The following is a 13,999-nucleotide window of genomic DNA, read 5'->3' on the forward strand; positions in this document are numbered from 1 at the left end:
ACACCCCACACACACACACCTCAAAATACTACTGTAGCAGAATTGTTGCCTTGGGCCAGCCCTCTCAAACAAGGGCTCCCTTCCTCCTAACTAGGACCAACCTCCACTCAAACGGGACAGTAGCTGCACTAAAGAATGATTTATATTAAGCTATAGTTTCATAAAAACTGAAAAAACCCAGGTATCTCCTTAAAAAAACTGAATAAAATCTCAGGTATGTCCAGGAAAATCCAAGTGCAGGGGTAAAGTCAGGAGACGGGTGGCCAAGAAAACTGTGGAAATGTCACAGTCACCTGGGGACACTTAGTGGCTGGAACATCCTAAAGGGGAAGCAGCCAAAGCTGAGCTGAGTGGAGGCCTTCAGATGTTTCAGCCTCCTCCTTAATTAGCTGACTGTGAACGATAAGGAAAACTCTTCACACCTGTATAGCTTCACTGTTTATAAAGGCCTTTTACATCTATTAGTTTGTCACAGTATCCCCATTTGACTCCTGAGATCCTGCCAGTAAAAAAAGTAAGAGGGCTTGCCCAGGTACCTTAACCTGATAAGAAGCCTGGTCAAGACTGAACCCAGGTTTTTTGGCTCATAGGCCAGAGCTCTTTTCCTGTACCACAACACCTTCAACTATGTGGGGAAATATGTTACAGAAAACAGAGATGTGGAATATGTAGTAGAATAGCATAATACTAACAAACACCTTTAAGAGATTTTTCAATAAACGTTTATTATTTACAGATTTTTTTCCCTCTGAAATTATGGTACTGTACATCCCTGACTAGATTTAAACAATAAAAGCAGATTTTTAAATTTCACTACTGTGCAATATCATCAGGCTATTCCGCTGACAACAACAGAAGCGAACAAAGAGAAGAACACGCAGCAAATGGACACAAAGAACAGACAACTGGGGCAGGGCGGGGAAGGAGAAAGAAATAAATAAAATAAATCTTTAAAAATAAATAAATAAATAAAACAAATTAGGGGGAAGCGGACTTGGCCCAATGGATAGGGTGTCTACCTTCCACGTGGGAGGTCCGCAGTTCAAACCCCGGGCCTCCTTGACCCGTGTGGAGCTGGCCCATGCACAGTGCTGATGTGCACAAGGAGTGCCATGCCACGTAGGGGTGTCCCCCGTGTAGGGGAGCCCCACGCGCAAGGAGTATGTCCCATAAGAGAGCCGCCCAGCTCGAAAAGAAAGTGCAGCCTGCCCAGGAATGGCGCCGCACACACGGAGAGTTGACACAACAAGATGACGCAACAAAAAGAAACACAGATTCCCAGTGCCACTGATAAGGATAGAAGCAGCCACAGAAGAACACACAGTGATGGACTGTGGACACAGAGATGTGTCCACAGATGGACACAGAGAGCAGACAACTGGGGGGGGGCAGGGCTAAGGGGAGAGAAATAAATAAAAAATAAAAAATCTTTAAATAAATAAATAAACAAATAAAACAAATTGGAGGTCAAAAGTAAAGCTCCTGCGGGATGTATACACTGTATAGCCATATTTTTCTCAAATTGTTTTATAAGTTTAGTATCTCACTATTTAAAATAAGTATTTCACAACTTTAAGTATTCCTCTAGAGCAGGGTTTCTCAACTTCGGTGCTCTTGACATTTTGGGTCAGATAATCCTTTATTGTCAGAACCAGCCCTGTGCACAGTGGGATGTTTAGGAGCATCGCAGGCATCTACCCACTAAATGCCAGTTTTATACCTCAATCATGATGATCACGAATGTATCTAGATAATGTAACAATTCCCATAGAGGACCAATTGTCTTCTTGAGAATCACAGCTCTAGGACTGATGTGTAGGTACCTCCTAAAGTAGTTACATTAACTGGGTGTCTTTTTTATTCATTTACTTTCTGATTTCAATTAAAAGATAGCAAGGATAGTGCTGAGATTTCAACAAAGGCAATACAATTTTATGTGCATTTATAAGAGGGATGGCAGTTGAATTCAATACCAAAAGGTGTAGAGGAAAGCAGACTTGGCCCAATGGATAGGGCATCCACCTACCACATGGGAGGTCTGTGGTTCAAAGCCCGGGCCTCCTTGACCAGTGTGCAGCTGGCCCATGCACAGTGCTGATGCGCGCAAGGAGTGCTGTGCCACGCAGGGGTGCCCCCGTGCCACATGCAGGGAGTGCGCCCTGTAAAGAGAGCAGCCCAGCGCGAAAGAAAGTGCAGCCTGCCCAGGAATGGCACCGCATACATGGATTGGTGACAGCAAGATGACGCAACAAAAAGAAACACAGATTCCCATGCTGCTGATAAGGATAGAAGCGGTCACAGAAGAACACAGCGAATGGACACAGAGAGCAGACAACTGGGGAGAAGGGGAGAGAAATAAATAGATAGATAAATCTTAAAAAAAGAAAAAAGAGTAGACCAATTCTGACTGCAACGTTTCATGAAATTATGTGAAGCTGTGAATTGCATGGTCGGTATGAACAGTATATTCTGAAATTCTCAATAAATCCAGTAGAATTTAAGACCCGGTTTATCTACTTTTGTTTGTCTGTAGGTGCAACGTAATGTTTTGGAATAAGTATGAATGCGAAACCTACTTACCTCTGAAAAAAAGTTATCACAATTGTATCAGGGGTATTTATAGCCATTTGGATCAGTCCATGCTTGAGCTTGTCATCTCACTTTGGAGGACTGAATTATTATGCAGGAAAATAAAATAAATCCAAATGTTTATGCAAAGCCTAACAGTTCCTTACACTCTGATGTAGACATCAAATTAAACAAACAAATTTCAACAAAAAAAAACAAAAACAAGAAACAACTCTCTCTCCTCTGTTCATTCCCAGGAAATACTTTAGAGATTGTCAAAAAAAAAAAAAAAAGCTATTTACCTTGACTTCATGAGTATCAAGAACAGGACTAACTTGGTTAAATACCAAAAAATCTATGTCCCATTTCTTCAGGAGGCAAACGGATGAAGGCAGAATGACCAAAATATTCATTGTGGATTGTTACATTATATCTTCATTCTCCACTTAGCTTCTGTTTGTTGGCATTCACTCAGAAGACCAGTTACAAAGGGTTGTGTTCACTGGTAATGAAAAAGGTTAAAACTGTAGTAAAATACTTTTAATGCTGGACTAGTGACCAACACATGGGCTTTTACTCTTTCTGATGGGAGTTCAATTTAATCCATGGAACAGAGTGGCCCACAATCCTAGTTTGTCCAGGGCTTTCATGATTTTAGCACCAAAACCCCCATATTCTAAGAAACCCTTTAGTCCTGGGCAAACCTGAATAGTTGGTCCCCCCATCTGAGTTATGAGAGATTTTTAACAAAGAAGTTGATTTTTAAAAATATTGTCCAAGTGTTGAAAGGCAGGGTCAAAACTACTCCTAAACCTTTTTTTCTTTTTTTTAGGGAAAAAATCCTCATTTGTACTTGTGGGTGAAAATGATCAGGGAGCACTTGGCATCTAATTAACAGTGGGGGCCTGTGTGATTTTGGGTGTACATCTGCATCTGTGAAGACGAGCATGTCCAAGGGCAGGAGAACAGTCGGTCTCAGAGTGCTTTATTTAAGCAAGGACACACTGCCAACTTAAAAGACTAAATAAGGCCATACTTAGTCTATGGGGGGATCCTACAGTTATTCCCCTGCAAATTTAATTCAAACAGGTATTGAGATCTGACACACAGAGATATCCACAAATTAGAGGATACTGGATTTTTATAAAGGAAAGAAAAGAAATCCAGGCCACAGAGAAGTACCTCAAAGCAGTACTGGATCCTTTTCATGTTAATCACTGTATTGCTATGAACATGTTTTGAAATTCTATACTATGAACAAAATGTCTTGAGCTTCTTTGTATGAAATATGCATGTTTCAAAGAAAATGCAGTGTTTTTGAATTTTATCATTCGAATTTCATCACATAAAATAAGCAAAGAGTTTAGGTAATTTTCTATTGGAAAAATGGTACCTTTTTTTTTTCCAAGCAATTTAACAATCTACTTGACTCATAAAACTGATGATGACCCTTAGAAAATTTATTATATGTTATTTGTAGGATACACTTGAGACTGTTCATTACATGAGAAAGATTTCTGTGAGAAATCCTTTTATTTGACCTGTTTTTGTGATAGAACCACAAACTAATCTATAAACAAAAATCCCCAAAGGAAGAGTTACTATACCTAAGTGGGAACTTGATTCTGTAATGGAGTAGAGATATTAGTTGCCACAGAACATGATAAGACTTAGGAAAATTAGTCTAGAGGCTCTTTTTTAATCACCATATTCTAAGTAAGCTCTTTGTCAGTATAATCAGTATGTTTTAACACATCCGTGGTCAAAAGGTATGACCAAATGAATAAAAGTATTTACGTCCCAAAATTTCAAGGGAATTTTGAGTCATGACTAAAGCTCAAGAACGGTTTTTCCAAATTTTAAATGCTATTGGCTTTTGCCAGCTATTCAAAATATAGATATAAATCTTGGTAGTCACCAAAATAAACTTCACTTTGTTTAGCACTTCTCGTGTAAGACCCAATTTCAAAAGCCTGAGTTTACAATAGAATTGTAGTTCCTTTTTTGGTGATGTAACAGGAGAATGCTTACATTATATGTAATCCACATTTTATTTCAGCTCCCACAGGGTTAATCTGGCAAGACTTTGATATTTCTGTGAAGCATTTCATGAAAATATCACCAGTGACAACCTCTGGACATATTAATGATCACATTTGGTTTCTAATCTTTAAGGCTCCAGTGACACAGAATATTAAAATTGAATGCAATGCCATAGCACTAGTTTTAACTAATTGCATGTCCACTACATGAAATGTGGCCAACAGCCAATGGATGAGAAAGCAATAAAAACAGGAGGAGTTGAAGTCAAGCACACACACACACACAGAAAGTACGGCATCTTTAAAACAAACAAACAAACAAAAAACACAAATGTGTGCCAAGGTTGGAGCACTATTTCAGGGAAAGTGATCCGAAGCCTCCTAAATCATGAAATAGTTTGGGGTTTAGACAATTTTTTCCCTTAATTGGCAACCAACTCTACACTATGATCTCCTTTCCTAGTGAAATGCTGGACTTGAGGAATGATGCACCTGTAGTGGAAGACTTCAGTGCTCCATGGAGACAAAAGGACAAGCACGGTACACCCAGGCTGACGAGTGACTAAAACAGCTGAAAAATCCAGTCTAGCTCTTTTGCATGTTTGTATTAAACTGGCTTTGAGTTTTAAAATATGACTCTGCCTTTACAAAGTTTAGGTTAAAATTTGCTTTTTTTAAAAAAAAAGAGTATCAGAAGGCTTTCAGACTACATACATATCGACTCCAAAAGCTGAATCAAGCACACCCTGAGGGGGGAAATTGGCTCCAATTGATAGTTGGACTTAAAAAAAAGAAAGGCAAATCAAACCTTCTGAAAATAGAGCTTGTCATGGAAACGGCATGTTAATGTGACAATACCCTCAGCAGCTTTATCGTTTTCCGGACAAGTCCTATTTTGCCATCAGAATTGAAAGAAACAAAAGAATACGTTGGATTTCTATATGCTATATATTTAAAAAACAAAAACAAAAGACCCTGTTTTCTAAAAACAAAGCCTGGTGGTAATTTTTGAATGTTTTCTAAAACCATTTAAATCCAGCAAACAAAATCTTTCTGAATCAAATTTATGACTACACCATTCTAAGGACACCCACAATAAGAGTGTTTTAACATTTATTCCTTGGGTGAAGACTAATAATAATTTTTTTTTAAATCCCAGAAATCACCTGATTGATTGAATTACCTAGTGAGGAGGCATGTTTTAATTTGGACTAAGAATTGTTAGTTTGGGAGTCAATACAATGAAATCTTTTAGTTATCTATTATATTAGATTAACAAAGAAAAAGAACATAAAATTGCATGTTGGTACTTGAAATTGAATGCTGTATTTTTTTTAAATTAGAGTTAAGTTTTTCATTGATCTGAAAATGAATAATGACAATGACTTATAATCATGAGACAACTGCATTATAATCATGAAAATAACTATTGTATCCATGATTATTTAGCCCCTCATCATTTTATCACAAAATATTTTCATGGGAAAATTTAATAAAGTATTTGTAATCTGCAAAACAATAAAAGACTGTTTTCCAAATGTATTTAGGGTTTTCTACCTGGCATTTTCAATTTCTCATAACCTTATTTCCATATTATGAAATGTATAAGAAAACTTTGCATCTCTATTTTATAAATATTAGTGTCTGTATACGTAAGTGTATGTATCTATAGATACACACATGTTTGTGTATGTGTACATGTATATACATACACACATATAATTCTGACTAAGAGTCGACCAACCAAGTAGAAAATTCCTTGGGGAAGGCTCCTTGAATGATATAAAAATGGGGTCTTAGGAACAAACTGCCTTCTAAACCCAACAGCTGTTTAAAATGGATATAAACACACAGTCGTTTAACCATTTATTGATTGCCTATTTATGATTTAGGAATATCCAAGATTGTAGAAAAAGATAAGACAGTGTCTCATAAAAATCTTGACAAAGATGATGGTTGATGATTTAAAATTACCTCTGTATTATAAAAAGTCACGTAATTTTACCCTTTGAAACAAAAAAAAAGTTTTAATATTAAAATCAACAGTTCTCTTTTAATAATCCCCTTTGAGTAAAGAAATAATTTGCAAACATCTATTTTCAACTATTATGAATACAGATCTTTTCTTGTGACTTCTTATTGTTAATTACAATGCAAATAGAATAAGTCCTTGGAAGGATTGGTCTAAAGTTTTAAGTAGACTTTTTCATTAAATTCCTGCATTTTTATACTGTGGGACTAGCTAATGGGATACCATAAAATGTAAAGATAGTGCAGACAGTTCAAGATCTATTATTTTCAGGCACAAAAACCATATAATTTTGTACAAAACTTTGATTTTTTATTTGTGAAATTAAAAATATGGTATTTTATATATATAAACTTCTATTCCTCTATAAATATAGATGTTTTGTGATAGTGAACAGAATAAATGTATACCAAATTCAAAGACCATTGTCATTTTAGGGTATGGCAGACATAGATAAATTTAGTACCAGCTTTTTTGTAAACTCAAAGTTTAGAACAATACAATCAGGAGAATTGCCTTTCTCCTCCTTTTCACAGAGAACTGAAGAGAATATATAAATGGCTTTGAAAGATTCACCTTTGACAAATTTCTGTAAATCTTCAAAAAAGAACACACAGGATTTAATGCAGACCTGCACACATTTTCCCTTTAGCAGGCATGCCAATATTGTGTTTATTTTTTGAGTTTACCCCATCAGTTATATCAACTTCTTTACCTTCTAAAACATTGTCAAGTTATTATCAGTGATGCGGGCTGTTTCTGTCAGAATATGTTCCTGAATAATAACCATAAGTTGAAAATATACAACTTTTACATTTTAAAAGTTTCTGATATATGTCTAATGACTGATTGGAAATAGGAAAGTTGCATTTTAACTTTCCGTTACACTGAAATCTCCTTAAAGTTTTCATATTCTGTTTACATCCTGCAAGTGCTGTTACTGAAGGTAAAGATCGACTCTTTAACAAAGCTTTCCAAATGACCTCAACGTTTTCATCTTACAGAAGGGTAAACTCTAACCGCTCTGGCTGGCTGATCCTGGAGGCAGATTGCCAGGCATCAGTATGCAATTAGAATTAACATTTTATAACCCCATCTTCAGTCTCTCCCAACCCACACAAGCTTCATGCCTCTTCCCAAATCTCTGTAACCACATCTTTCCATGACGCTGGCCAAACCCATCCCAGGTTTCAGACACAGGGAATGAAATGAGCTCATCCATCAAAAATCAGACTAAAAAAAAAAAAGTTTGGCATTGGTTATCCCACTAACCCTCTAAGCAACTTAAGGTCGGAAGAGGGAGTGTCTGGGCCTCGGAGAGAGGAGGGAGGGTGGGACTGCCAGCGCCCACACTCGTGAGCGCAGACGCGGCTGCGCGGGGGAAGGTTCTCCACAGCGAAAATTCAGCTTCAGGAAGTCAGAAGGACAGGCCTCCGCAATTTGCCCTCGCGCGAGGGCTGAATTGGGATGGGAGGGGGCCCACTCCCGGATCTGGAAGCTTTGTGGAGTTCGGTATCTTAAGTAGTCCCACCCCAAGCAGAGAAGGGAAAGGAAGGGGGAAGCAGGAAGGATGTGACCCCAGCGGCACCCGGCAGTGCCGGGCTCGACTCGGAGCTGTTGCCCAGACAGACCCGGCGCCCGGCGGCAGGACAAGCTGGAGCTTTCGGCGGGTGTGCTCCGACTTTTTCCCGCCTGCCGTACTCCGAAAAGGGGCAAGAAGGAAAAGCCTCAAATGGTTGAGCCGCCCTAAATAATTAAAATTTTAAAAGGAAAAGAAAAAACGCGTGATCGGCCGTCATTTAAATACAAATATACTTACAAAAATCTTACACAGTCTATTTACAATCAAAGCAGCGCACAGTCCTGGTAAGACAGTGTTAGGGCAGGGTCGGCGCCCACGTCCGTCTGTCCCCAGGACCGAGGCTTTTGCAGGAGTTGTGTTGTTCAAGGACGCCTGCGAAAGTGTCTGTCTAGCAACGAAGCCTCGAGTAACCAGGCTTGGAAGGAATTCCACGGGGCTAGCTTTGGTGGAGGGGCCGGGCCTGGGCCGAAGGGCTGGGAATGGGCTGAGTCCCTGGGAATCAGACGGTGGTCTCCCCCTGTTTGCTGTTAGTGAGCCTGGTGTAGAACTTCCTCCAGGAGTTGAGGGTCTTGCCCGACCAGATCCAGAAGCCCGACGTGATGCCCACGATCAGCGTCATAAGGTACTTGATCATGAAGACGGTGAAGTCGGGGCTCATGGGCGGGTGCGGTGGGGCGCCCCCGCCCGCTTGGAGGTGGGGGCAGGGGATGGCATAGCTCTTGCAGCTCTGGGCCACCCAGCTGCGCTCCCACTGGTCCCGGAAGGCCTGCTCGTAGAAGTAGCAGGCGATGACTATGGTGGCTGGCACGGTGTAGAGCACGCTGAAGACGCCGATGCGCACCATGAGCTTCTCCAGCTTCTCGGTCTTGGTGCCGTCGTGCTTCATGATGGTGCGGATGCGGAAGAGCGACACGAAGCCCGCCAGCAGGAAGGACGTGCCGATGAACAAGTACACGAAGAGGGGCGCCAGCACGAAGCCACGCAGCGCGTCCACATTGTTGAGTCCCACGAAACACACCCCGCTCAGCACGTCGCCGTCCACCTGGCCCAGCGCTAGGATGGTGATGGTCTTGATGGCAGGCACGGCCCAGGCGGCTAGGTGGAAGTACTGCGAGTTGGCCTCTATGGCTTCGTGTCCCCACTTCATGCCGGCCGCCAGGAACCAGGTGAGCGACAAGATCACCCACCAGATGGAGCTGGCCATGCTGAAGAAGTACAGCATCATGAAGAGGATGGTGCAGCCCTCCTTCTTGGTGCCCTGCGCCACTGTGCGCGCCCCGTCCTCGGAGAACTTGTCGTTGCATACCACCCGATCCTCCAACAGGAAGCCGGCGATGTAGGCCACGGCCACGGCCGTGTAGCAGCCCGACAGGAAGATGATGGGCCGCTCCGGGTAGCTGAAGCGCCGCATATCCACCAGGTACGTGAGCACGGTGAAGAGTGTGGAGGCGCAGCACAGCACCGACCAGATGCCGATCCAGGTGCGCGAGAAGCGCAACTCTTCCGGCCCGAAGTACATGAGCCCGTACACCTTGGTCGGCTCACAGGGTGCACCGCAGTCCTTCTCCCCCAGGAAGTGGTAGTTGAGGTACGAGGGCACCTTGAGGGCGCGCGGGCACGAGAACTTGCCTCGCTCGGATCCGCCGGCGCCCCCCGGGAAGCCACTGCCGCGGTGCCCCCCGCCGCCGTGCTGGGGATTGCTGGTCCAGAACTCTGGCAGCAACGAGGGAGTCGGGGTGCCCTTGTCCGACGTGTTCTGGCCCACGCACAGCTCGCCGGCGCCGTGCACCGGGAACTTCTCACACTTGAGCGTGTCGGGCCACTGGAAGCCGAACTTGTTCATGAGCGCCTCGCAGCCCTGGCGCGCGCGCTCGCACAGGGAGCGGCAGGGCGGCAGCGCCTGCTCCAGCACGGTGCACACCGGCGCGTACATGGAGCACAGGAAGAACTTGAGCTCGGCCGAGCACTGCACCTTCACCAGCGGGTAGAACTGGTGCACCTCCAGGCCCGCGTCCTCCTGGTTCGTGTGGCCCAGCAGGTTGGGCATGATAGTCTGGTTGTACGCGATGTCCGTGCACAGCGGGATGGAGATGGGCTGGCAGTAGCCGTGGTCCGGGATAGAGATGCCCCGCTCGCCGTTGTACTGCTGCCCGCTCTGCTGCTGCGGAGGCGGCGGCGGGGGCTGCTGCCCCGGCCCGGGCCCCTGCCCTTGGCCCGCCGCCTGCGCCCGGACCCCCAGCAGCTGCGGAGCCTCCAGCAGCCAAAGTAGCAGCAGCAGCCGGCGCACCAAGCGCCCGGGGTCAGCTGGGGGACCGGGATGGGGACGGAGGCGGCTGTCCATATCCCTGCTCCCCTCCGCCGCCCGCCGGGCCAGGAGTGCCCGGGCGCAAAGTTCCCAGCTCCCGCCGCCGCCGGCGGCCCGGCACTTCTTAGGCGCCTCCTCCTCAGCCATACTTTCTGGGCGCCGCTGGGTTGGGGCCGGCGGTGGCACGGCCGGCGGTTTCCCCTGCGGCCGGGGAGCTCTCCTCCGCGCCGGTGCCCTCCGTCGAGCCCAAGGCACGCTCGGCCGGCTCCCCTGGCTCCCGTTCCGGGTCCCGCAGCCGCCGCCGCCGCGGAAACTTGCGATTCATGAAGCGCCGGCGGCGGGTAGAGCCCGGGTGGCTCGGGCACGCTGGGGTCGCGTCTCGCCTTTCTGCCCCTGCGCTCGCTGGCTCCCGGCTGGCGGCGCCGCGCTAGTGGCCGCGGCCCGGTGGAGCGCTGAGCTCACAGCAGCCCAGCGGCCCGGGCTCCCCCCTGCGCCTCCGCCTCCTTCTCCGCCGCCGCCGCCTGACCATTTGTGTCAACCCCTCAGCTCGCTCCCTCTCTCTCCCTCGCGCGCCCTCCGACCGGTTTCCAGGCGCCCCGCAGTCTGTCTTTCACCAGGAGGGAGGAGCCTTGAAACCGACGCGGACCTGGAGACTCAGGGACCGTCGCCCAATCGCGGCAACGGCTTCCCGGCGCACAGGGCGCCCGCCGCCTCCTTCCCTGCGCGAAAGGCTGCAGCGCGCGGGAGGTGGAGGAAGTAGCGGTGGTGGCAGAGGCACTGCTCTGGCACAAAGAGTGGGTTTGCTACGAAGCGGGACAGGCTTGGTTGCTTGTGCCTTTTGAGGATGAAAGGACGAGGACAAGTAGGAGAATGGTCCCATATGTTGCTGGAGATAATGAATAGGAGTCGGCGGACCGCGCGACTTGGCTTTTCTTTTCTTTTATCCATTTTCATGTCTTAAAATCCTGCTCTTCACGCTGGTTACTAACAGCAAATCGAGAGATGCAATCAGAACAGATACCTTTGACTTAAGGAGAGCACGGTTTCCTTTGAGTTTGTACCTGTCGAGGTTTTGTTTAAAATGTTACTGGAGGAAGAAAAAAAAAAAAAGAAAGAAAGAAAGAAAAGGGGGAAAGAAAAAACAAAACCTCGCAGCCTGGGTTTGGCGGGCTTTGGACTTGCCATTTCCCCTCAAGCAGAAGTTCTCCCGGAATCCCTGTCAAATGAACAACAAACACAAACTTTGATGGAATTTTTAAAAGTAAAGCCAGAAGCGCAGTCCGCTATCGTCATCTTTCTTAGAGCCAAACTCTTTTTTAAACAAGTCAGTAACAGAAGCGAGAAAAACTGGAGGACCCGACGCGGGAGGCGGTGGGGGCGCCTCTTCTGGGAGCTTCCTGTCTGCCCCGGACCCCAGAAGTGGCGCGGGCCCGAGCCGCGCTTGCGGGCAGCGGCGCCCCAGGGGAGCTACGAGGAGCCTCCGAGACCCGGGGGACGCCCGCGCTGTGACGGGAACCCCTGGGAGTGTCACAGCAGGGCCGGTTAGGTCCCACAGGAGGGGCTGCAGCACGGTTTTCGACCTACTGGTATGCAGAGCTGGGAATGCCAGGTTTTGGGGGGTGTGTGTTCTTTTGGAGGGACTCTGAAAGCAACCTGCGGGCTCCCTTCTAATTCCAAAATAGCCAAAGCCTTCTAGGACAGACTTGAATTTTTGTTGTTTTCCGTGCAAGATTTTAAAAGAAATGATATTTTAACTGCGCAGGCGACTCCGTCTTATCAGTTAAATGCCATTATATTACTAATTCTACCAAGGATTTTCTGGCCAATGATTAGAACCCTACCTCGGGATATTTTCTCCAATTCTCTTTCATTTGTTTATCCACTTGTTTGTTTAATTCGTATTTACTAAACACTTATTATGCTAGAAGCACTGTGTTAGGTAGAAAGGTACAAAAAAATGAACAAGACATGGCCCCAGCCCTAGAGAAGGGCACGCCCAATGGGCCCAGAAGTGTAAGGCAGTCATCTTAATGTCACCTCAAATCTGAGGGAGCACAGGAGAAGCACCTACTTGAAGTAGAATAGGGTGGGGGGGAGTTTGGATGGAGAAACAGGTGGAAGACAGGAGCTCAGAGGTACTTACACTGCGGAAGGTAAGGGGTGGGGGGTGTGGCCCGGGCTTGTGGGGGAGGCGGGAGAAAGGGTCTCACTTCATGCTTTCAAAGTTTGGGTCGAACTGCACGACAATAGGGAGCTATTGAAGGTAACTTTTCCCCACGTGAGCGGAGAGTTACAGGATTGGAAAGATAACTGGCTTCAGGAAGACTGTGGGAAGAGAACACCTGGGGCAGACAGTCACTAGAGAACTTGAACGTGAGGGTAGATGTAGAGGTCACTGCTAAAGGTGGGTGTCACTTGTAATGTGCACTATCACAGCGCTGCGAATTTCAGCACCATGCATTTTAGTTTCTCTCAAGAACGTGCAGTCTTATCTTTACAAAATGACATCTATTTGTCCCAGATACATATATTAGTGTTTTTCAGATATACATAGATGCGGTAAATTCCTAAAAATACATATTGGTTTTAAAGCATTTCTGAATTTCTAGTATATTTTAAAAGAAAAAGCAACAAATACTAACAGTATAAGTATCATGTGCATGTGTATGTACGTGTGTGTGTTGGCCATAACCCATGAAACATTTTGATATTAAAAAGAAGATTGGAAAACACAAGTGCTCTCTGAGGGCCTTTGTGGACTCACATTCCATAATTCTGCTCATTTCATCCTTCTGCCTCTTGGCCCACAGGCTCCCATGGGTGCTTTTTCTTTAGCCCTCCACCTTGATGCTCACACTTCTCCTGACCAGTATCCCATTTTTAGGAACTTCCTTAACCATTTTCCACTGACTATTCCTCTCTTGTAAAAACCTAGTTTGTCATGTGTCCCACTCTCTCAAGGCCATTCTAGGTCAATGGACTGGCTGAAAAGTGAGTTAATTCTGATGTATCAATGACCAAGAAGGATTACATGTGTTAAGCATCCACTACCACCATCACCCCAAATCTGCCCTTCTACTCCCTCCAGGGGTGGATATTCCCTGTGGCAGAGTGCCCAGTTCTCTTCCTCAGAGGTGGTAACACCCTCATGATTCAAAAGTTGCTCTATTGAGATTCTTGAGCTAGTTTTATCTTCCACCCCCTCCCCAGTGAAGTTTATAGGGAGAAGATTCAGAAATGTGGCCAGGGTTAAAAAGAAAAGAGAAAAAAAAAAAGTCCTTCTTACCAGATCATGGAGTTGGAAGGTGCCAAAGACCTCATCTCTGAACTGGTTCATTTTCTCCAGTTTATAAATAAGAAAACTAGGCCCAGAAATATTAAGGGATGTATCTCAGGTTAAATGGTCTTGTTTGGGCTTCCATTCGATGCTTATTTTAACCCTTTCTATGTTCTTTTGAATAACTATTATTCTT

At 45.3% G+C, this 13,999-nt stretch overlaps 1 protein-coding gene across 1 annotated transcript; it reads right to left on the reverse strand.

Annotated features, from left to right (window-relative positions):
• Positions 1–6,463: 6,463 nt before the first annotated feature.
• Positions 6,464–11,051, reverse strand: FZD1 (frizzled class receptor 1). Its single transcript, XM_058297007.2, has one exon. It carries the CDS (start codon positions 10,671–10,673, stop codon positions 8,721–8,723), a length of 1,953 nt encoding a protein of 650 aa, XP_058152990.1. The 5' UTR covers positions 10,674–11,051; the 3' UTR covers positions 6,464–8,720.
• Between the last annotated feature and the right edge of the window lie 2,948 nt (positions 11,052–13,999).

The sequence above is a fragment of the Dasypus novemcinctus genome, chromosome 5 (genome assembly GCF_030445035.2).
Source record: "Dasypus novemcinctus isolate mDasNov1 chromosome 5, mDasNov1.1.hap2, whole genome shotgun sequence".
NCBI lineage: Eukaryota > Metazoa > Chordata > Mammalia > Cingulata > Dasypodidae > Dasypus > Dasypus novemcinctus.

Bases quoted from the DNA above. Each gene is read 5' to 3' on its own strand.
- FZD1 (XM_058297007.2), bottom strand. From the start codon at position 10,673: ATGGCTGAGGAGGAGGCGCCTAAGAAGTGCCGGGCCGCCGGCGGCGGC.